General features: G+C 46.1%; 1 protein-coding gene across 3 annotated transcripts in view; it reads right to left on the bottom strand.

Moving 5' to 3' along the window:
* The window catches only part of Cep250 (centrosomal protein 250), a 44,080-nt gene extending 20,979 nt beyond the window's left edge, over positions 1 to 23,101 (bottom strand). The window contains exons 1-18 of one of the 3 annotated variants that reach the window (XM_076930067.1): positions 22,980 to 23,101; positions 17,325 to 17,605; positions 15,586 to 15,642; positions 14,724 to 14,806; positions 14,212 to 14,377; positions 13,383 to 13,489; positions 12,918 to 13,169; positions 10,962 to 11,058; positions 9,770 to 9,877; positions 9,171 to 9,329; positions 8,509 to 8,687; positions 7,729 to 7,911; positions 5,438 to 5,582; positions 4,348 to 4,494; positions 2,713 to 2,943; positions 1,376 to 1,569; positions 1,025 to 1,152; positions 660 to 829 (exon numbers count right to left, since the gene is read on the bottom strand). In XM_076930067.1, the coding sequence (XP_076786182.1) occupies positions 660 to 829; positions 1,025 to 1,152; positions 1,376 to 1,569; positions 2,713 to 2,943; positions 4,348 to 4,494; positions 5,438 to 5,582; positions 7,729 to 7,911; positions 8,509 to 8,687; positions 9,171 to 9,329; positions 9,770 to 9,877; positions 10,962 to 11,058; positions 12,918 to 13,169; positions 13,383 to 13,489; positions 14,212 to 14,377; positions 14,724 to 14,806; positions 15,586 to 15,642; positions 17,325 to 17,507 (2,589 nt within the window). In that variant the 5' untranslated portion in view covers positions 17,508 to 17,605; positions 22,980 to 23,101. Of the gene's footprint in view, positions 1 to 659; positions 830 to 1,024; positions 1,153 to 1,375; positions 1,570 to 2,712; positions 2,944 to 4,347; positions 4,495 to 5,437; positions 5,583 to 7,728; positions 7,912 to 8,508; positions 8,688 to 9,170; positions 9,330 to 9,769; positions 9,878 to 10,961; positions 11,059 to 11,274; positions 12,858 to 12,917; positions 13,170 to 13,382; positions 13,490 to 14,211; positions 14,378 to 14,723; positions 14,807 to 15,585; positions 15,643 to 17,324; positions 17,606 to 22,762; positions 22,871 to 22,979 lie in introns of those variants that run through there. The other 2 variants (XM_034495136.2, XM_076930068.1) reach the window with 2 other exon arrangements.
* Positions 23,102 to 23,806: the final 705 nt, after the last annotated feature.

Genomic DNA, 23,806 nt, shown 5'->3' with positions numbered 1-23,806 from the left:
ATATGTGCTCTGCTCTTTCTGGTGCCTGTATCTGCCTTATTCAGAATGGCACTGGATAGTAAGCACTGGTCCATGTAAGCACCATACTTCTCCTTAAGAGTGTAGCTACTGTAGTTCCTCCATGCCTCCAAAGATATCTACATGTGAATAAAATAAAACTAAAAGCAAGAAACAATTCTTTTTTCCCCCCAGACAGTTCCAGTCTTGGCTGTCCTGGAACTCGCTCTATAGACTAAGCTGGCCTCAAACTCACAGAGACCTGCCTGACTCTGCCTCCCAAGTGCTGGGATTAAAAGGCGTGTGCTACCATTGCTGAAGTATCCTAACTTTTGGGAAAATGGTATTCCTTTGTAACACAGGTAGCCTTGAACTCACAAGCCTCCTGTCTTCTGAATGCTGAGATTATAACTGTGCTCTGCCAGGTTTGCTCCTAGGCTCCACACTTAATTCTTCATATACATCAAGCAAGCAAGCAGCAAGCAAGCAAGCAAGCAAGCAACCCCCCCCACCACCACCACAACACACTGGATTTTAGACCTTGGTAGTCGAATTTCATTCTTCTAAGCAGCAATATCTGCACCAAGAGGCAGCAGGCGGCAGACTCACTGAAGGGAGGCCATGTCTGCCTCTCCTATCTCCCACTCACATCCATCACTTACCCATCTCTCTTGGAGCCTGATCACCTCCTCTTCATGGGCCACCTTCTGTCGCTCCAGAGCTGCTTGACCCTCTTGCTCAGCTTGGGCTAGCTGCCTGGCTACTACATCACGCTCCTGCTCTCCCCGGGTCCTCTCAGCATCCAGTTCCAGCTTCAGGCATTTCACTTCCCCTGTGATATCAGGTGAGATCACCTCTGAGCCTCTGTCCCACTCTTTCTACCTAATGTTATTCTCCCTGCCCACCCACCTCATGAGCAACTTCCATTTCAGAGGCCCGAATCTGGCTGAAGAAAGCTTCCCATTGCGTTCTTGGCTGTTACCATCTCCCTGGAATGCAGTGTGCCCCATCCCAGCGGGGCTCTCACCTTGAATTACTTCCTTGGCTTGAATAATAGTTTGAATCTGGACCTCCAGCTGACCCTTGATGACCTGTATCACAGAATTTTGCTGTTGGGCCTCAAACAGATTGCTCTCCAGTTGTTCCTTGGCTGACCTATGAGATTTAGGGATCAGGAAGAGTTCTAAGCCATTAAACCCCTTACCTTTCTCAAGAGGGACTGCATTGTAAGTACAGGTTACGTAGGGAAGTTACAGGGCAATTACATGTCTACAACTCATTTAGAATGCATACATACACTTAGGACAGGGAGCTTAGCTTGGCTACCCTTGGGCTTGCAAAGCTCTCAGTGCTTGGCTCAACTAAGTGTGGACCCTACCTGAGCCCGAGAACTTGTTCAGTGAGGTCCCGTCGGTCCCGCTCCACAGCCTGCAGGCGCACCTCAAGAGCTGCCCTCTCCCGTACTAGGGCTTCCTTCTCCTGGACTGCCCTGGCAAGTGTTTCTTCCTGTCTTTCTGCATCCTGATGCAGCTGCTCTAGTTGAGCTGTAGCTGTTTCTTGCTGGTGATGTGCCTGAGGGAGAGAAATTGATTAAATACAGAGTAAGGCAGAATCCCAAGATTCCTGCTCCAGAGCTACTACCAGAAAGTCAGGGCCGGTGTGTTTTCAGAGATTCTGAACTCGGCACTGTGAACGCCAAGCACTGCTGAATAGCTGGCATTTATTTATTTATTTCCTTGATCAACCAATAATCCCCAGACCAGAAAGGATGTTCTATGTGCAAGACACTGTGCTGAGGACAGCAGGACCTGTATATGCAAAGAAAGTGACTAATAACCTGGGAAGGGCCTCTAAGAATGGTACACACTAAGTATTACCTTAAGCTAATACTCCAAGCATTAGGGCAGTGAGCGGCTTGGTAGGGAAAAGTATGACTGTCATGACTGATCTTCATTGTCAACTTCGTGATTAAGAACCACCAAGGAGACACACCTCTGTGTGTCTGTGAGGATGTTTCCAGAGAGGATTAATGAAGAAGGAAAACCACCTGAATGTGGACATCTTATGAGCTGGAGTTGTAGATTCAATAAAAAGGGCAACAGCCGAAAGCCGGGGGGAAGGGGGGGGGGGAAGCCTCGTTCCCCTTCCTCTGATGGCTAAGATGCAAGCAAGCAGCTGCCACATACGCTGGCCACCACAGACACCTGCTGCTATGTGTCCCCCACTTTGCCAGACCATATCCCCTCAAGCTGTGAGTCAAAAAAATATAGGTACTCTGTTGTGAAAAGCAAACAGAGAGACGGAGACATGACACATGTATAGCTGTCGATGGTAGCTATAATCTCAGCATTCAGGAGGCAGAGGCAGGAGGAACACTGTAAGATGAAGACAGCCTGGTCTACACAGTGAATTACAGGCTAGAGTTAGATTTTCTCTCAAATGACCAATATAAGTAAGTAAATAATATATGCTGATTTTTAAGGATAAACAGATAAGTAACTGCAGCATGAACTATCATGTTCGAACTGAGTATGAAGTGAGAGCAGGAAATACAGGAAGAGCATCGAGGACTGGGATGTGGGGGTCAGTGAAGGACTCCCATAGAAATGCCTTAAAACAATGGGAAGATCCGCCTCACTCACGTCACTTCTGAGTCCTTTCTAGTAACAGTGAGCACGCGACACATTGCAAGTGACACCGGTGATGGCCTCTCACCTCACTTAATTTCTCTTTAAGTTCTTCCTTCTCTTCTCGGGCACCCCTCAGTTCTGCCTGTAGCTCAGCCCCTGTCTCCTCTGCCTTCCGCAGCTGAGTCTCCAGATGAGTTTTCTTCTCCCACAGGGCTTCCCTGCCCCTTTCTGCCTCTGCCAGGTCCACCTGCAGGGCACTTCTCAACTGCTCTGCGGCCTCCATTCTGCTGCACATAGACTGCTTCTCCTGCTCCAACTACTGGCCAGAAAGAGAAGGGAATGCAGGGCATCACAGGTGAATGGTTAAAGTTCCCTCTGCAGACGGGGAGATCCAGGCATTCAATCTGGTGTCTACACTCTAGGCACTAGCTGGCCCTGATGCTGGGATAGAGATAAAAAAGGCAAAATCTTGCTTTCAGAGAATTCAGAATAATACCAGGTGGTAGTACATGCCTATAATCCCAGCCCTTGAGAGGTGAAGGAGGATCAGGAGGACAGCCTTGGTTGCATGAAACACTGTCTCAAAACAAAAACAAAACAGCAACAACAACAACAAAAAACCCAATGAACTAACCAAATAAAATACACAAAATAATGAAATAGAGACATTTCTGGGTCTTGGGAGATCTAGAAACAAGAAGTTTTCCCTACTAAAATGGCAGGTTAAATTTCTAACAAACAGAGATGATTTGGGGGCTATTTGGGCTATTTAGCACATCTGCCTCATGCAATAGCATGAAATACTTAGTCTCCCTTCCAGGAATGTGGATTATCCCTATCCTTATAAATTCACCCAATGCTCAAAGGTTCTGCTGCAGGGGTGTGTGGGGGGAGTCACAGTGCTTAAATCTCATCCTCTGCTCTCCTCTGTACTGTTGCAGGGGTGTGTGTGGGGAGTCACAATGCTTAAATCTCATCCTCTGCTCTCCTCTGTACTGTTGCAGGGGTGTGGGGGGGGAGGAGTCACAGTGCTTAAATCTCATCCTCTGCTCTCCTCTGTACTGCTGCAGGGGTGTGTGTGTGGGGGGGGGATGGAGTCACAGTGCTTAAATCTCATCCTCTGTTCTCCTCTGTACTGTTGCAGGGGTGTGTGTGGGGAGTCACAATGCTTAAATCTCATCCTCTGTTCTCCTCTGTACTGTTGCAGGGGTGTGGGGGGGGAGGAGTCACAGTGCTTAAATCTCATCCTCTGCTCTCCTCTGTACTGCTGCAGGGGTGGGGGGGGATGGAGTCACAGTGCTTAAATCTCATCCTCTGTTCTCCTCTGTACTGCTGCAGGGGTGTGTGTGGGGGAGTCACAGTGCTTAAATCTCATCCTCTGCTCTCCTCTGTACTGCTGCAGGGGTGTGTGTGGGGGGAGATAGAGTCACAGTGCTTAAATCTCATCCTCTGCTCTCCTCTGTACTGTTGCAGGGGTGTGTGTGTGGGGGAGGAGTCACAGTGCTTAAATCTCATCCTCTGCTCTCCTCTGTACTGCTGCAGGGGTGTGTGGGGGGGAAGGAGTCACAGTGCTTAAATCTCATCCTCTGCTCTCCTCTGTACTGCAAATGGCTCTCTTGCTCATATTCTCAGCTATATTTGGGAACTGACCTGCCTTGTTTGCCAGCTCATGGCTAATCTTCAGATGAGCCATCCCCGTCCCGGGACAACCTTTGCTCACCTGGAGAAGTTGCTGGTTCAGCCCAACTTTATCTAAAGCCAAAGCCTCGTTTAAAGTCCCAAGCTTGACAGCTGCAGCTCGAAGATCAGCTACCTCTGCCTTCAGGCTGTTCTCGGAACTGGATAGCTCCACAATGGACTGTTCTGCCTAAAAACAAAAGGGTTAAATGTTTCCTGCCTTGAGTTTCCCTGGAACAGTAAACCGAACACACTCCCAATACCTGCTATTTTATTTGTAAACTTTGACTCCATTTCTTCCCTTGCATTCTAAACAAGTCATTCAATGAAAAACAATTTTCATTACAAGACAGGTGGTTACAGCACAGAAATACAGAGAGCTGTGCAGAGCAAATACCTACAGCTGTCAGGACACTATAGAAACTGTAAGTGCACTGAAAACTCAAAGAGGCACCAGTTCAGTTAGAGAGAGGAGCTGAGGATGGAACATGACAGGAGCTGGTTCTTGGGAGTCAAGGTAAAAAAAGGTGTATACAATGTCTTAGTGTCACAAATGAAGATGACTTGAGACTGTAGCTGACATTCTGTGTCAAGAGCAAAGGACACCTGGACTGAAGGTGGCCTTGGGAAGGCAGGCCACTAATGGTTTAAAGCAGATGGCAAAAGGTGCTGAATGTGGTGCCAGAGCCGACAAGCCACTGATGTTGTCATATATAGATAGGTTTTTTTTTTAAGATTTGTATATTTAAATTTTAAAATCGTGTGTGTGTGTGTGTGTGTGTTTGTCTCTTTTCTCATGAATGAATGAATAAATGTACAAATATGAGTGTGGTGTCAGATTCCCCTGGAGTTACAGGTAGTTGTGAGTCACCTGATGTGGATGCTGGGAAATGAACTCAGATTTTCTACAAGAGCAGTGTGCACCCTTCACTAGGGAGCCACCGGCAGCCCCACTGGATGGTTCTAAGAGACCAACAACCAGATTTATACTTAAAAAAAAAAAAAAACCAACTCACTGAATTTTAATGAGGAGGGTGTGTGGGGAGGGAGAGGACCCAGAAGCAGACGAGGAGCTTCACGAGATTCCAGCCCTATCTTAGGAACACAAGTTGCCAGCGAGGAGACCCACGTACCCTGGCCAAGGCTGCAGCCACTTCCACTTGCTCTTGCTTCAGTAACTCTCCTTCGAGGCGACTTGACTCCAGGGCTTCTCGAAGAGTGATCAGCTCACTTAGTGATTCTGACTGCTTGGCTTCCAGGCCCACCAGCATTTCCTGACTAAAGAGGGAAGGACAGGGAGCCAGGGAAAGTGTTGGACTGGTCACATTCCAACTTGAGGCAGGAAGATACTTACTTTTTCTATGCAAAACAACAACAAACCAACCAAAAGAAATGCTGTGAAATAGGAAAGCTCTCTCAGAGCAAGTGACAAGACAAAAGTGTACAACCGGGTGCTAGTGGACAGTCCACGCAGAGAGAAAGTGGCATGTTGGCATGGGGCAGACTGCAAAGATACATGAGCAATTAACCGAAACAGTTACCGACAGAAGGAAGGTGAGACAGAGAAAGCACAGATGTGGGGAGACTTCCCTGTGTGCATCTCTTTAAATAGGAGGCTTTCTGCTGTTTGTTTTGTTTATTGAAACAGGGTTTTGCTCTACAGCCCAAGCCAGCTCTGAACTCACTGCGATCTTCTTGCCTTAATCTCCCCAGTGTAGGATTACAGGTATGAACCAATATACCCTGGTATCTTTTGAAATAGTTTTGGCTTTTGACTTACCTAAGTATATTATTGAATCAAATAAATTAAATTTTTCTTTAGGGGGTGTCGGTTTTTTGAGACAATGATTCTCTGTGTAGCCTTGGCTATCCTGTAACTCACTCTGTAGATCAGGCTGGCCTCGAACTCAGAGAACTGCCTGCCTCTGGAGATTAAAATTTAAACACACATGTATCTGTGTGGACTGTCTGTCCTTTCCCTCGTGGAGGGACACAGGACATGGTCCTACCCTTTGGCAGGCCTTCAGGCTTCCTCAAGCTTCCACTGTTTACCAGGTGCAAGGAATGAGGCACACAGGAGGAGATATACCAAGGGAAAAGCCTGCAGCCAGGCTCTCTGCTCACACTAAATACTGAATTCAAGCTGGGCAGTGGTGGTGCACACCTTTCATCCCAGCACTCAGGAGGTTGAGCTGCTCGGTCTCTGAATTTGAGGCCCGCCTGGTCTATAGAATGAGTTCCAGGATAGCTAAAAACCCTGACTCAAAAAAAAAAAAAAAAAGAAAGAAAGAAAAAAAAAGGAAAAAGAAAAAAAAGGGAGGGGGTAGGATTTAAGGCAGGCTAGGACTACACAGTGAGACCCTGTCTCAAACAGACAAACAAAGTTACACTTATTTGTGTGGGGGGAGGGAACCACAATATGCATGTAGAGGCCAGGGGACAGCCCATAGGCATCAGAGGAGCAAACTCAGATTGAGCCATCTTGACAGCCCTGTGCTAGCATTTGAAGTACTGCCCTATCTTTTCAATAACTCTTCAAATATCATCTTGATTTTGCCAAGAGACTCCCCTATTCTGGTGGCAAAGCCAAAATCTACAGCAACTCTCTAGAGTCCCTTCCCTTTCTGTAGCATTACCTAGTGGAATTTACAGGCTAGTTACTGTAGGCACTGACTTGGGTTTCCCTTCTTGACCAGTGGATCACTTACTTCTCAGTGGTCTTATCTTCTCGCAGCCAGATAATTCTGAACACAAAACTCCTACTTCCTTTTCTTTACTAGTCCGTCTCCTTGGTCATTTTTTCTACAAATTAAAATAGATCAAGGACCCTCAAAGAAAACCCCCGGCTCCATAAAGTGTCCCTGATTCCCAATAACTATTGCTCCTATACTTCCAAACACCAAGTTTGGACTCTAGTGAGGACATCTTTCCTTTAGCTTCATGTCACTTTAGCGTTTGCTTGTCTGTCTTCTCATTAGATTTCAGGTCCTTGAGATCATAGTTAGTCTCTTACTCATTTTTGTAGCCCTCACAGTCAGTCCTTCATCCGGACAGGGACTCAAGAATGCCTAGATCAGTAGTTTTCAACCTATGGGTCATGACCCCTTTGGGGCCACATACTACATATTCTGCATATTATATATTTATATTACACTTCATAACAGTAGCAAAATTACAGTTATGAAGTAGCAATGAAATAATTTCATGGTTGGGGGTTACCACAACATGAGGAACTGTATTAAAGGGTTGCAGCATTTGGAAGACCGAAAACCACTAGACTCTACATAAACATACTGAACTCATCTTTCTACAGAAGCAGTTAGCTAATGTGAACCCACCAAGTGTAGGCTTTAGGCTCTCTAGTTCCTAAGAGTGGGGTTGGGGAAGGCCAGGCCCTGGTGAGGAGATGCCTGGTCACACTTACAGGCGCTCCCTCTCACGGATAGCCAGGTGCAGTTCCTCTTGCTGCTCCAGCTTCTCCCCTTGAGCAGAGTCCCCCTGCAGCTGCAGCTCTGTATTCATCCTGCGCAGTCGCCACGCTTCCTGTTCCAACACTTCCAGTTGCTGCTGCAGGTCTCCCCTGGCCTTCTGAAGCAGCTCCCGCTCCCTGAAATTGAGATCAGAGATGGGCAGACCTAAGGACCAAAGATCAAAGATCCTAGTGGAAAAAGACTTTGTAGAGCCAAAGGCAAGAGAAGCTTGTTTCTTTTCAATATATATATATATATATATATATATATATATAATATACACACACACAAACACACACACACACACACACACACACACACACACACATATATATATATAAACTTTTTTCAAGCAGAAAACCATTTATAATATGATCTTAGAGACCAAAATCCAAAGGGTTTCCCCACAGGAAATAGAATAAAAACCAAAGTAGCCTTAAGCATCCATGGGTCCAGGGACAGCAGGAAGTGTCAGTCAAACACAGGACAGTGACAGTAAATGGCTTAATGAGGAATGAAACCAGACACTGGGGAACTGAGAATGCGGCTCAGGCCTCAGAGTGCTTTCCTAAAAAGCCTAAGGTTCTGGGTTTGATCCCAGCCCTGCAAAACTGTAACAGATATGTAAAAACAGATATGTAGCAAAATAAAAATTTGAAGGCTTTGCTTTTATTTAAAAAACAAAAACAAACAACCAGACATGGCAGGGAAGAAGCAGCAGCCTGCTCACTCACTTGCTGAGAGAGTCCACCTCTCCCTGAAGGTCCACAGTCTGGCCCGCCAGAGCATCCCGCTCCCCAGTGAGCTTCTGTAGCCTTTCCCTCAGGGCTTTGCCCTCTTCCTCCCACTGATTGTGCTGCTGCTGCAAGAAGCTCATAGCCTCCTGGCAGCCTGAAAGCTGCTGCCTGAGGTCCTGTGGAAGGAGATCGATAGAAAGAAGGTGATGAACAAGAAGCCAGAGGCAAGGAATGTCTCCAAGGTAAGGGGACTGGGAACAGAAATGTGGCCAGCTGAGATGCCAACGGATCAAGTTATTGGGCTCTGTGGTTCTAGACCTTGGAGCCCACCAAATGTGCTGGCATGAGGGAATACTAAGGTCTCTTGGAGTAGAGGAACCTTTACATTCTCCCAGGCCTCTGCTTGCTGCCACTCAAAGATTACATGCATGCACTTGGTGTGAAGAATATCTATCTATCTATCTATCTATCTATCTATCTATCTATCTATCTATCTATCTATCTATCTATACTTGTAAGCCACAAGCACCACCGGGCAAACAAGAGATGTTAATGAGCATTTTGAGATGCAACTGAGTATCTTATGACTGCCAAGCTGAAGGGGTAATGCAGACTAGAGGTGTGCCTAGGGTCTGAGGAGCAGCCCCGAGGGCTCTCACCTGCACAGCCTGCTGTCTCCGAGTCAGCACTGAATGCACCAGAGTAAGAGCCTTGTCTGGGTCCTGGAGATCAAACTGGGAAAGGCCATTACAGTCCAACTGCAATGAGTTCTCATGACCTGAGGTTTGGCTCACAGTGTCCTCTTCTTCCACTGAGGCCTGAAATTCAAGTCAGTGTTACAGAGATTTGCACTAAAAACCAGGCACCATGAAGGCTCCCTTCACAGGCCCTCCCCCCAGGAAGGGGCAGGGAAGGGAACCTAAGAGCAAAAAGGACTGGTCCCTTCAACTCCTCATGCTTGGTCACCTAAGTACAGAGTTAGCAACACAGCTAGAATCCTCTCTGGGGCAGTGAGTGAGGAAAAGGGAAGAAAATGGTACTGCAACATCAGGGACAACTCAGCCTATGACCTAAGAGCATAGCAGACAAGTTAGAGGACCTGCCCACTACAGCACAGGAAATGAACGATTTACCTATACCTCAGAGTCCCAATCTTCAAGTACACTACGGAAGCTTATCCTTACGTGACCCTCAGTCCAAACCTCAGTTTAGAACTCAAGGCAGCTGAGAGGCCATGGAGTTCAGATGAGAGGCTTACCAGTGCCTGGGTTATGCTCTTGATCACGTGCTGCAAAGACAACATTTCTTCTTGAGCATTCCTACTGAGAGATGCCTCATGTTCCACTAACTCTGCATGGTTTGTCTCCTGGTAAGGAAACAGAATAGAGCCTAAAAGCCAAACTCCCAAAAGACAATCACCATTCTCATCCCCACATCAATCACAGACACATTCTATCTATTCTGTCAGCAGTACTTTCCCAAGGGGTCTAAAAACAATGTAGTATGGCAATAAAAAGCTCAGGATAAATGATTAGAAATCTAAAGGACTGCCTAGGTTAAGGTTCTTCTAACCGCAGTGACTACCATGACAGCCCAGGAAAACCAGAATTCTTTGCAAGCCAACCTCGCTCATTTTAAGTTACTCAAGCTCTGTGATGTCTGCATTGGTGAATTCCTGTCTAAAAGGAGATAAAGAGGCAAAAGAAGTCAGCTTTCTAGTGGACCCCAAGGTAAATGAGATTAAGGGTGTGCATGTGGATAGGGGTTCAAGAGCTGTCAAAATTCTGTGACCAGAACATATGTTGCGATGAAAGGAAACATGTAATAAGCCAAGAATCCTGACATCCAATCTTAGAGAATCGCTTCTATATCATCCCTGACAGATGTTTACGTCACAAGTACAACCTCACTCTTTCACAAGACACACACTGTTCCAGTGACAGCCCCAGCTTGTCAAATCTCCTATCTTCCACAACTTACAGCCACTGACAAAGCTTTAACTTCTCCCTTCAACTCTACTTTAGAGATGTGAAGGCAGCCAGCACATCTTCCTCATAGCCATTCTGCTCCGGCTAAGCCCTGCCACACTCCTCAGCCGTTTCCCATGTGACTTGATTTAAATCTCTCCACAGATCCCTTTCCTGATACTTTGCTTATTCCCACCTTTTAGTTTTTCTTAGGGTTTCACGTAGCTCACATTGGCTTCAAATACACTACGACAAGTCACCTCTCTCTGATAAGGACACATTTCATATACATGTACTTTCCCCAGGAATATAGACAGTTATTAGTATTTTATTGTGCAGGTAAATGAATGAGTTAACTAATTTTCAGATTCAGCCAAAGTTTATTTTCAGCATTGGAGAATTTCATCAAATACCATTTAACTGGCATCATTCTTTACTTGTCCACAAAGAACAAGGAACCTGTCAACACAGAGGACCACATACCAGAATCTCCATTGTTTCTCTTAGAGCCTTTACCATCTTTTCATAATCTTCATTTTGCTTCTGAGACTGGGTTAGCAGAGCAGAGAGTTCCGTCACTCTAAGGAGAAAAGCATAGCACTGTCACCTGAATGGCCTAAGGACGTGGACAGAGGCACACAATAGCACACCTCAGCCCCCACATGGACACACTCACGGCAGCCCCCAGAATCCCTTAGGTATACCCAGTCCCTTGCACTCCCTGAGTAATATGTGATTCTATATTCTTGATCTGGTGGGAAATGCCAAAGCCACTCAGACACATGCAGGGATTTACCACATCTCAAGACTGGAACGCGGGTTTGAGGGCCTGAGAGCTGAAGGAAAGCCCCGGCCCAGGCCCTTCTAGGCCTCCCTTGATTGTGAAGTCAAGCACCCTGAAGCCAATAAGAACATCAGAATTGCCACAGGGGATAGTCCCAAGGTCCCTCCAGCCCAAGGTTTTGACTCTGATAGAAAAAAAGGACAGGTGACTTGGGAGACGATACTAACGATGTTCTGCTAACTCAGCAACATCTGTGTCACTTAAGAGCATCTTGGAGTTTCGTGCCTAGCACTGCACACATGGCTTTCTTTCCATTTTCCCTTTTTTGATATTTTGGGGCAGCATCTGACCATGAGCGCCAAGCTTGTCTAAAATTCTCTACGTAGTCCACAATGACTTTGAACTAGAAATCCTCCTGCTTCTAGGCAGAAGTACTAGGTTTAGTTCTCTCGCCGGAGTACTAGGATTATAGGCATAAGCCATGACACTTGCCTAACAAGTATTTCTTAAATGAATGCTACCTAGGAGTCTTTCTTTCCTTATTTACGTATCATTTGTTCATTCATTCCCTCATTTATTTATTTACTTTTGAGGCAAGATCTCACTACATAGCCTTGTCTGGCCTTGAACTTGCTGTGTAGACCAGGCTGACATTGAACTTATAGAGATCTACCTGCCTATAACTCCAAAGAGCTAGGATTAAAAGTGTTGACTACTGCACCTGGCCAAAAGAAAAATTTAAGACTTAATAATTTTATTATGAATCACCTCTAGGGCCCAAATCACTGTATTATCTTTCATTTAATTTTATGAGAGATATATCATTTAACATTATGGGATAGACTTCAAAACACTATAGAGACACAACTTACTAAGATATGATCTTTGTTCTTAATGTCTTCAGAAGCAAAAAGAAAACAAAATAGTCCCCAGCTTATGTACACCACCAACAGGCAGAGAGCCCTAGCCATGATATAGACTGTGCTCTGATGATCAGTGGAACTCTGTTCATATCTTCCCTTCTTATCATTTAAAAAAGTCCTATTTCATTATAATCCAAAAATTAAAAGAGCCAAGGTAGAAGTAGAGCTCAATGGTAGAATGTCTGATTAGTATATGCAAGGTCCCAAGTTAAATCCCAGCACAGCAAAACCAAAGAAGCCTAATGTTCCCCTAACGTCCTCAAAAAAGGACAGACAGAAAGACACAAAGTTATTAAAGAGAAACAGTAAGATCAGTGCTGTAAGGAGCAGGCCAGAAAAACTCATGGGACTATGAGCTACTGAAGTCAGAGATGACACCCAGGAGGTGACATGGGAACTCGACTTTAAGGGTCAAGGCATTCCCTTTAAGAGATGGAGGGAGGCATTCCACGCTAAGGCTGGCACACAGGAAGACACGACTGTGGAAGAGTATGGCCACAAGGAGACTGCTACTACAGAGAACAGCTGACATTACAAACTAGCAGGGAGGAGACTGGCTGCAAGGTAACCAGAGGACAGTGGCAGACCCTAGCTGAGACACCGGACTCAGACGGCTCATTTCGGTTCCCTCAGGGTGAAGGTGTTCTTGACATCTTTTCTGCCCACCCACAACCCTCTAGGGAAGTCAGCTTTCCCTCAGTAGATTCCTCCTGAGCCCACATGTCACCTCACCGATCCTGGAGCTCTGCCTTCTCCAGATCCCCTTGACTCTTGAGCTGTATTAACTCCTGGCTCTTTTCATGGGCTTCCTTCTCCAGCGCCTGGGTTTTAGCGACGAGCAGCAGCAGCTGGGCTGGCTCACTCTCATCTGTTCTCCCAGATCCACTGGACTCCCTGGACTGTGCTCTCAGGGTCCAGCGCAGACAGCAGGTCAGCAGGGACCCTGAAAGCCTTGCGTGTTCAGCCTTTAGTTCTGTCAGATCTCTGAGCACAGGAAGGAAGACTGAAGATTCCAAGGAACCAAGGAAGAGAGCTTGGCCATAAAACCCAAGAAATCTAAGGTACAGGTCTGAGAAAATCATTTCTCCAGTAACAACAAATCTCCCTCCCAGCCACAACCCCCATTCCTCTTCTACAGAGCCTGCTACCTAAAGTTCAGAATCAGCAGAAGCAAATCTCTCTTAGCCCCACACTGACCTGTCAGTAGCTGACTTCATTTTCAGAAAGTGACGTCGGAAGGTTACCACCTCTCGCCATAGATTGAGAAGACGACCATGTTCACCTCTCAAATAACCCTTGAAGAACTGTGTGTTCAGAAACCCAAGTCATACCCAAGGGCAGGGACCTTACACCAACGCAAGAATCTTGGATTCCTCATGGCTGCTGGGAGAGGGGTGAAGGGAGGAAGGATTTCAAGGCGATAGTGTATGGATAGGAGTCCATATTCAGGGTATACTGAAGAGGTTAATAAAGTTGGCAGTGAGACTCAAGAGGTCAGGAGATGAAAAGTGGCCTTCCACTTGGCTAGATCAGAAGAAGATATGCACTGGCTGCTTAACAAATGGGAACTATTACTACAGACAGGCGAACTGGGTGTTTAATACATGCAAATCACCCAGACCCAGAACCCAGCACAGGTTCAGGAAAATATTTGCTTTCTATAGCTCTGATTTGAAAAATTCCCAGGGCCCATAACCATTTTTTTCTCCTCCATTCAATCCAGCAGCTACTTGCTTGGCATCTAGCTGTGCAGACCTTCAGACAAAGGCAGATGATAAATTTTCAGATCCATTTGAAACCTAAGCTAGTCACTTATGCAAGAATTGAGCCTTATGCTACCTGCTAACAAAGCCTAGACTAGGCAGAAGTAGGAAGAAAGCTGCAACAGGGCACAGCTGTCAGCTTAGGCAGAGCTAATCAGAGGTGGGAGCAATGACAGATCAGTTTCCACCCAGGTCCAAGTTAACCCTTTCCAGTGCTGCCTGGGACAGCACCCAGAGTGCACATGTCACTCTTCTTCTCCTACCTCCTGCTCCATCCTCCACTGGCTCTCCTTCCTCATCAACTCATCTCGGGCCCGACTCCAGTCCACTGTCAGTTTTTCCACATCCTCCTGCAGGGCTTTATTCACCACACCGGCTTTCTCCATGTGCAGCCGAAGCTCCGTGTTCACCTCCACTAGACTCTCACACCTGTGCTACGTAAGAGCAAGTGCAAAATAAGGTCTGGTCCCGCCCTTGGACCTCGTGGGAATAAGACAGTGAACAGAATTTTCCATTGCCAGGAATTAGAGGACTGGAATCTTGTTTGCCCTCAGGACATAAGACTCCCGTGGGCCCTTCCCTCCTTCCTTCCCTCCTTCCCTCCCTCCCTCCCTGCTCCCCTGCCCCTCTGCTTTCTGCCTACCTTAGGTTACACACAGAAACCACCATCCTCTGCCAGTTTCCCACCCACACGTTCACTCTTGGAACAGAAGTTTTCCATCAGCCTTTCCCCCCACTGGATAACCACTCAGGTCAGGAGAGTTGGGTCCATCACCTCTGCTGCTCCTCCTCCAGCCGGATCAGCAGCTGTTCCAGGTTTGGCTCTTCTACACTTTCCCACCGCTGAGGGATCAGTCCCTTGTGAGACAGAGACAGGCCTTATAATGCTGCAGGAAAACCTCACCCAGGACAATTCTCTGATGCTTCCTTGACAGTCATTTTTTGTTTTCTCTGGGAAGCAGTTGGCAGTTTGGCATCTAACCTGTGGAATGGAAGCTGCATCTTTCACTAAGGCCTTAACTTCTGTTAGACTAACTTGGGTCCTTGGGAAGTTACTCATCATCTCTAAGCCACAAAATGATGGTGACTGTCATTCTTCGCCAAGAGTTTGCAAGCAAAGTGACCCAGAACAGTACAAAATACCTAGGGGTGCCCTGGCCTGCACAGAAGGTGCTCAATATATTCTGGTCTTTCTTTCTTTCTCCCACAAACTTTTCTGAGGGGAATGAGAGGGTGCTTAAGAGAGCTGGAACAAAGAATGACAAAAGGGTCTTTCAAAGCCAGTCCTACCCAGGCAACAAGATGAACACATCCCTCTGCTAAGGCATGGCCTGTAACTTCCTGACGTATAAACACTGACACCTGCTGGATGAAAAATGAATTTCCTCTCTAATACCACATACACATTCAACTATGCTAAGTCCCCATAGACTGCATTTATGTATGGAAAACCAAGGGCTGCAATCTCTCAGGACAAGGATCTCTAGAAACTCATATTGATTGAGCTCTTAGGAGCTGAAGACAAAAGGACTCCTACCAAACACCCTATATAGCCCCAGTCTCCTTTGGCAGCATATAAAGCCCCAAAAAGTATATTTTGAGGGCTCAGGGGAAGTCCAGAACTGAATCTTACTCACTCCAGTGGCTTCTAGCCGCTTCTCCAGGTCTTGGCACCAGCTCCGGTACTGTAAAACCTGAAGCAAAGAGAGCAGGCCCTGAATTCAGCTACAGTTCATATTAACCGCATAAGCCATAGGCTCCAGGAATCTTGTGCAATTTTGCTGTGAACATGGGAAGTGGGTGGTGATGGTGACGTAAGGCCACAATGTCTTAAAGAGTTTCTGTCTGGGTGTTTAAATAATACTTTCTGGGGAGACACCTCAGTAGGAAAGCACTTGCTGTCTAAGCATTAGGACCTGAATTCAGATCCCCAGAACCCAAGTAAAGCCAGGGGTGCTAAATCTACAGTCCATCTCTCCTATGGCAAAGTGGGAAACAGAGACTGGAGAAAGAGACCCTATCTCAAACAGGGTAGAAGGCAAGGCCAACACCTGAGATTGTCCCCTGACCTCCACAGTGTGTGTTAGGTACAAGTATGCTTGCACTCACACCTAACACACACAAAGATTTTAAAAAACAAAACAAGACACTATTTCCTAGGGGTTGATGAGATGGCTTGGTCAGTAAAATGTGCATGGTGTTGGAGGTGGTGGCGCACGTCTTTAATCCCAGCACTCAGGAGGCAGAGGTGGGCAGATCTCCAAGAGTTCAAGGCCAGCCTGGTCTACAGATCAAGTTCCAAGACAACTCGAGCCATACAGAGAAACCCTGTTTCAAAAGACAAATAAAAAAGGAGTATGTTTACTGTGCAAGCATCTAGATCCAAGTTCAAATCCCCAGTGCCCACATAAAAAGCTACCATCTCAGTGTTGAAGAGAAAAGGCAGCAGATCCCTGGAGCTCCCTGGACAGCCAGCCTAGCCAAATCTATGAGCTCCAGTTCAGTGAGAGATTCTGTCTCAAAAAATAATATGGTGGAGGCCAAAGAGATGGGTCAGTGCTTTAAAAATTGCTGGTCTTTCAGAGGACCCAAATTCAGTTTCCCTGGCACCCAGCAACCACCGTTACAACTCACAACTGCCTGTAACTCCAGCTGCCCTCCAAGGCCACCAGCACACACATGGCATACACTTATACAGACATATGCACACAAATACACAAAATAAAATTTAAAAAATAAGGTGGAGATAGAAGGTGCTCAATATTGACCTCTGGCCTTCTTATTCACACTCACAGTTTTATGTGCATTTGAACACACATACATACACACACACACACACACACACACACACACACACACACACCTTTCTATATGCCTTGTGTATCTGAAAGACAAACCCAGAAATTCTAGGGTTTGGGCTTAGCTCCAGACTAGTAGATCTCAGCCTGTGGGTTTACAGGGGTTGCCTAAGGGACCATCAGAAAAATACAAATATTTACATTACGATTTATAACAATTATAAAGTAGCAATGAAAACAATCTTATGGTTGGGGGTTACCAAACATGAGGAACTGTACGAAAAGGTCATAGCATTATGAAGGTTGATCTAGAGATACTCTAGATCACTTGTCTAGAGTAAGAGAACAAACCTAGGCAACTAGTTTAACTATTGTGAATGAAATGTCTTCTGGAAGGAACACAACCTATACTCTGTGGAATAGTTGTGACTATCAAGGAGAGGCTATGGTTGAGAGGTGGAATGTTCACCAGGATGTTTGGTCCTACACGGTCTCTCCCTCCTCCATCTCTTATCCCCACCCTAGCACCAACTCTGGGGGAGGTTTCTCCCCTCGCCCCCCAGGGCCATCTGCCTCACCTTGGCCTGCAGCTTCCTCACAAGGGTTGCTTGTCTCTTCTGGGCCTCTTGGGAGTTCTTCAGCTTCCTCCAGGATGCAGCCTGGTTTTCTGCCATCTGCTGCTGCAGTGATAGCACCTGCTCCTCCAGCACCAGCTGCAGGGCCTGGGGCTTCATGTTCAACCCAGGGCTTCCCGCCTCCATAGGCACACCACAGAACAAATCCGCAGCTCCTGTGTAGCTATAGGTTGGTTGCAGGAGGGTGTCTAACCATTGTTCTATGTCTTAGACCTCCTCTTGAGCTAGGGACCAAAACATATGACAAAAATTGAATAGGCTGAATTTCTCAGATTTACTAAGCAGACATTTATTAAGTGGAGGGAATCTGGGTGGAATGAAGTAAACAGGTTTCTTGTTACAGGACTCCTCAGAACTTTCTTTTTCAACATTTATTTATTTTTATGTGTGTGAGTGTTTTGGCAGTATCCATGTATATGCATCATGTATGTACTTGGTGTGTGAAGAGGCCAAAATGAAAATGAATCAAATACGTGGCCCTCAGGTGTTTCTTTTTTGAGATGGGGTTTCATACAGACCTGGCTGTCACGGAACTTGCTATGTGGCTAAGGATGAATTTGAACTCCCGATTCTCTTGCCTCTACCTCTCAAGTGTTGTGATTACAAGCATGTGCCACCATCCCATGAAAACGTTAAGATTTCAAAAATAGATGCCAACACTCATGACTCAAAGAATACATATGCAAACATGCATTTCAGACTCTTCTGAATAACCAGACGACCTACTAACCCATAAGGCAATGACCAGCAATCTCCTGCCTCTCCAGCATCTAAAGACCAAGACCTCATCTATATATTCATTCTCTAGGTAACACAGGTAACAATCTCCACTGGCAAAATTGGTGAGTTCTGGGTTTAAGTGCAAAACCCTGATTCGGCATATAAGATGGAAAGAGACTGAGGGAGACACCCCAATCAATCTCAGCCCCACAAGTGAACATGACTACACCCTCGTACACACACCATACAAATAAAACAACAAAAGGAAAACAGCAAAACCCCACCAAACCACACCCAACACCATCACAAAAAACTAAACTGAGCCTAAGTGGGTCATGGTGGTACAGGCTAAAGTTCGGCCACTCAGGAGATCAAGGCAGACGGACCAATAGTTTAATCATTTTCAGTTACATAGGGTTAAATGAGATCCTGTCTCAAGAAAAAAAAAAGTGAAATTGAATCTTCTTTGTTTGAGTGTAGGATGAAATAAGGCAGAAATGACTAAGGTGAGACGGTAGGCTCAGCAGTTAAGAGAACTGGCTGCTTTTGCAGAGGACCAGCGTTTGGTTCTCAGCCCCCAAGTGGTAGCAGTAGCTCAAAGCCACCTGTAACTCCAGTTCCAAGGGCTCTGACACCCTTTTATGATGTCTGGGGACAGAAATGTGGTGTACAAACACACATGCAAGCAAAACATCCACACACATAAAATAATAAAATAAATCTTTAAAAATGTTTAAGTAGAAATGCCTTCTGAAACAAGGTCACAGGAGGTGCTATGCCTTGTTGCGTATTCGCTTTTTCTGATCAATCTCTCTGAAGAAATACCTACTCTGTCCTGAGGACACACGAGTACCTGAGGAGGCCCAGGAGAAAGCATCAGGGCCTTCTGCCAACAGCCCTGCTGGGAACAGATCTTTCAACCCCCCACCCCCCCATCCCCCCACCCCCCCCACCCCCGGTGGGAAGCTTCAGATCAGGGTTGGCCTTGCCTGAGCCTGCTAAGCCAGAAACAACCGCTGGTCTGCTCTTCACTCTCCCCCACGGTGAATGCATGAGATAAGAAACTGCTGCTTAACACTAAACTTGGAGTAGCTCCCTGTACTGCAACACAGCCGAATCGCTGCCAAAGCTCCTCCCAGGTGCTGGTGATGCTTCCTAAATTCTGTTATTTTGTTTTGTTCTCAATGGGACAGTTAGAGGATCCTTTCATAATACAAACAGGACTGCTGAGGTGGCTCAGGGATAAAGGTGCTAGTTGCCATCCTGACAACCTGAGATCAACCCACATGTCAGTGCACTGCACATGCGCAGTGCATTTAGGAACTTGACTCCAGCCCCTCCCAAACGGGGCATGCAAATAAGGTACAACTAGGGTACCACGAACCTGGCCAATCACCCCGCCCGGGCGGGGTATGCTAATGAGTATGCTAATGAGTCATTGCGAATTGACCAATCGGACACCTCCATGTGCTTTGCCATGCCCAGGGCTGGGGGTATATAAGTAGCCCATTCTGAGCATTCCAGTGAGTCTCTCCCAGAAACCTAAAAGAGCGCTTCCAATAAAGGCTGTTGAGAAGAATCCGGTTTGTCGCGTCTTCCTTGCTGGACAAGCGGGGCGCGACACCCACAGACCCAGAGTTCGAGGAGAGAATGCCCGCACGAGAGCCATCCTCTAACCTTCACCTGGGAACGGCACCATATGCTTGTATGTACAGATGCGCTCAAAATCAAAACAAACAAAAACAAACAGCCAGGCATTGTGGGAAATGCCTAGAATCAGATGCTTGTGAGGCTGAGGAAGGACTGCTACAAATGGGATTGATTCTTCCAAGGGCTACCCAAAACCCACACACACCCTATTTAAGAGGCAATTAAAGAGTTACAGAGAACCTTTATACTTGTCAGAGTCCTAACTGAGCCATCTTAGCCAAATGAATTAATCCTATTTCTCTCTCATCTTCCCTTTGCTCACACTCCTCCACTCATCCTTATGTATGAAGAACACAGCAAGAACCACAGTCATCCACATGATTTGCTCCCTAACCAGGCTTCTGACCAAATGTCACCTTCTTAGTAAATTGTATGATATAAAAGTACCACCACACCTATCCATATGTGTGGACATTCTACTTATCATGTCTATCCTTCTCTAATTATTATGTATAACGACTAACCAAACTGTAAGTCTCTCTAGTGCAAAGACTGGTGTTTGTTTGTTTGAGACAGTGTCTTGCTTTGGTGGCTCAGGCTGGCCTAAAACTTTTGATCCTCTAGTTTCTGCCTTCCAAGTACTGAGATTACAAATGGGTACACACACACACACACACACACACACACACACACACAAACACCAGCTATCATTACTTGAATCAATGCTGCATTCCCAGCTCCTAAAACAGACCTAGTATGTCAAGTGCCCATTATATCTGAGTGACCAATGTATAACATTAAGTAACATGATCCTTCTGACCACCAACACAGCTTTACAAACTGTCAGCAGTCCCAAAGCCATTCATAGAGCAAAAGTTAGATCACATATAATGTGTACAGTGTTTCACTCTTACAATAATCAGCTGCAACTTTCATTATCACAAAGAAAAAAAAACTTAGAGGTATTAAGAGTACTGTCCTCATTTTACAGTCAAGAAAACTAAGATGCAGGGCTCTGTGGTTAGGAACACTTGTTGTTCTTGCAGAAGACCTGGGTTTAGTTCTCAGCACACACATAGTGACTCATAACTACCTGGAGGATGCAAGGACCTCTTCTAATTTCTGATGGCACCAGGCACTAAGATTGTGCATGTACACACATGTAGGCAAAGCACTCATACGTATAAAATAGAAATAAATAAAATCCCAAAAAAGAAAAAAAGAAAGAATGAAAGAAAACTAGGATTCAAAAAAATGGAAGTGTGAGCTGGGCATAGTGGTGCACACCTTTGATCCTAGCACTTGGGAGGCAGAAGGAGGTAGATCCAAGTCTGAGGCCATACTGCTCTTGCAGGGCATGCAAATTCAGTTCTCATTGTGTAGTCTGGGCAGCTAACAACTGTCTCTAACTGAGCTCCAAGAGATCTACGGCTCTGATATCTGCATTTGTGTCCATCCTGCTGCACCCAAACACATAATTAAAAATAAATATTTCTTAAAAATGGGAGGGAAAATGGAAACATAGTTCAGCAGGTAAGGAATTGGCCTGATGATTCTAACCCACATGAAGGCTGAAGATAACTCCACAAAGTCCTCTATAGCCTTCATGTGTACACCAGGCAGCTCTCCCATCACACACACACACACACACACACACACACACACACACACTTTGTTAAAGGAAGAGACACAACTGGTTAGTAGCAAAGCAGAAATCAGACTCTAATCCAATCCAAATTCTATGCTCATTTCCGTAGCGGCCAAAGTCAGAAACTATAAAAAATCACAGCATTGCAAAGCATTTACTAATGGATATATATATGTATATCATCCACACCTGAAGATTTCTGAGGTAAAAGGAGCAAAATGTGACAGAATGTTCCTGGAGCACAGGGTGCAGGTATACCAGTGGACATCGCAGAGCTGGCCTTGATTTTTGTTAAGAAAATTATCGATTTGGTAACATCAATTCTCCTTCATAAGTTTTCCAGGGCCCAGCCTAGACTAGGCCTGAAATCTCGTTCTTGGGAGGCTAAGGCAAACGAACATCAAGTTCAAATCCAGCCTTGGTAAATTGGTAAGACATTGTCTCAGAATAAAAAGGAAAACGAGGCCGTGAGATTAGTTCAGTGGTAGAACACTGACTAGCATGCAAAAGACCCTGGGTTCAATTCGTTACCCGCCGCCCCCCCCCCAAAAAATCAACCCTTTTATTGAAATGTGAGTTGTAACCCTGACCTCCATATCTTACAAGCTAATGTATAAACAGCAAATCAAAGGCAATCTAGGTAAGTCATAATATACGTAGGGGATTCTAGCTCATCGTAGAACTTAATTTATAAGTGCTTGTTTCTTCCATGCATAAACGTGAATATACAGAACCCACGCCATAGATGGCTGCGTGGATTAAAGGGGACTTTGTAGGTAATGCATTTAGCAGAGCTATCATCGTAACTTTTTTAGTTACTAGTAGTCATCATGGGACATAAGAGCTGAAAAAAGACATTGACTTCTAACAAACAAGCCCAGAACATCAAAGAGGAGCAGAACACTGACTTGGGCAAAGATCGCAAAAGCCAAGAATCAGATTAGCTGAGCCTGGAGCAGGCCTCTAGGAAAGGTTTTGAAGAAGTGATCTTTTGAGTTCTGAAAAATCAAAGTTCTGATGATGGGGTAGCGGGACTTTCACCAGTAGATCACATGCAAAGCCGTAGGGGCAACAGGGAGCTGCAAGCTCCCGGGTGCACGGAGAGAGATCCTCAGGGAGCGCAGCATCCAAACCATCAGTTCCAGGCAGTGGGCCGCCCGGGTGTGAGGTTCTCCAGGGCGGCGGCAGCAGCAGGAAACTGAGGCAGGCAGGCCCCGACCCCTGGGACAGGTCCCAGCCCCTCTCTGGGCCCGGGGCTTCTCCCGGAATACAGGAAGCCGCTGTCCAGGCGACATCCCTGCGGGCGCCCAGGCCCTGGGCCTCGGACCGTTACGCTCGGCGCCTCCCGCCAGCCCCAGCCCACCTCACCGCGGCCGGTTCCCGAGGATCCCGAAGCGCTCCGCAGATGACCGAGGCCGCAGCAGCAGCCCGCAAGCCAGGCCCGGGACCGCCCTCAGTCAGGACGCCAGGCCCCGCCCCCTAAACTCCCGCCCTTTCGTGGGAGACCGCCCAGCCGAGCATCGGGGTTAAGAGCGCGGGTGCAGACCTCTCGCCATATTAGGTACTGGCAGCCAACTTACTAGAGAAGTCCAAAAGGAAATGAGGGAGGTATAGTGAGACACACAGTCGCTTCCAAAAATAAAGACAGTCACAGCCTCTGAATTCTAGCACTGAACGTTCTGAGGTGGAGAAGAAACTCTCGCCCTCAATCTCCCGCCTGTGGCTTCAGAGTTAAGTATTGCGCATGCGTAAAGCCAAGGTCTCGGTGCACCTGCGCACTGTCCCACCAACAAAGCCGAGTAAAGTAACTGCGTGAAAGCGGCTAGCTGCAAATAAATCTGGGCGAACGAATGTCTCAGCTTTCGATCATTTCTGATCCTCCACGCAGCCTCAGGAAACACAGCATTTGTAAACAACTCAGTGTCGTTTGGAATGCTCGGTGCTCCACAAGCCTTTGCACAGGGTTGCTTTACATAAATGGTTGAAATGCCAGGAATGCTACTTTGTCCTGTTATGACTACCTGTACACGACTGCGTTCCGTTAGGAACGAGGAGTTATTTTGATAATATATTGTACAATCATTATTAACGCATTTTCTTAACATTGAAATTTCATTTGTCTGATTCCCAGTTGGTTATAGTTTTAGTAGAGACAAGACAAAAAAAAAAAAAAAAAAAACCAAACAAGCAAAAACAAAACAAGAAATGGATCGTCTAAAGTATACACTTCGATTCCATCCCTGAAGACTCAGTACACCAAAGGTGAAGCCAGGAATCTGCATTCTTTCAAGTACCCCAGATGATTTTACAGTCTGAGAGTTACACAAGACTGAGTCCTTGAGGATAGAGCACTTCTTGGGCATATACATGACTCTAGCACACAGTACAAGGCCTGACACAAAACAGA

Source organism: Arvicanthis niloticus, chromosome 2 (assembly GCF_011762505.2).
Source record: "Arvicanthis niloticus isolate mArvNil1 chromosome 2, mArvNil1.pat.X, whole genome shotgun sequence".
NCBI classification, from domain to species: Eukaryota; Metazoa; Chordata; class Mammalia; order Rodentia; family Muridae; genus Arvicanthis; species Arvicanthis niloticus.
The sequence above is the reverse complement of the archived record's forward strand: the minus strand, read 5'-3'. Positions and strand labels throughout refer to the sequence as shown.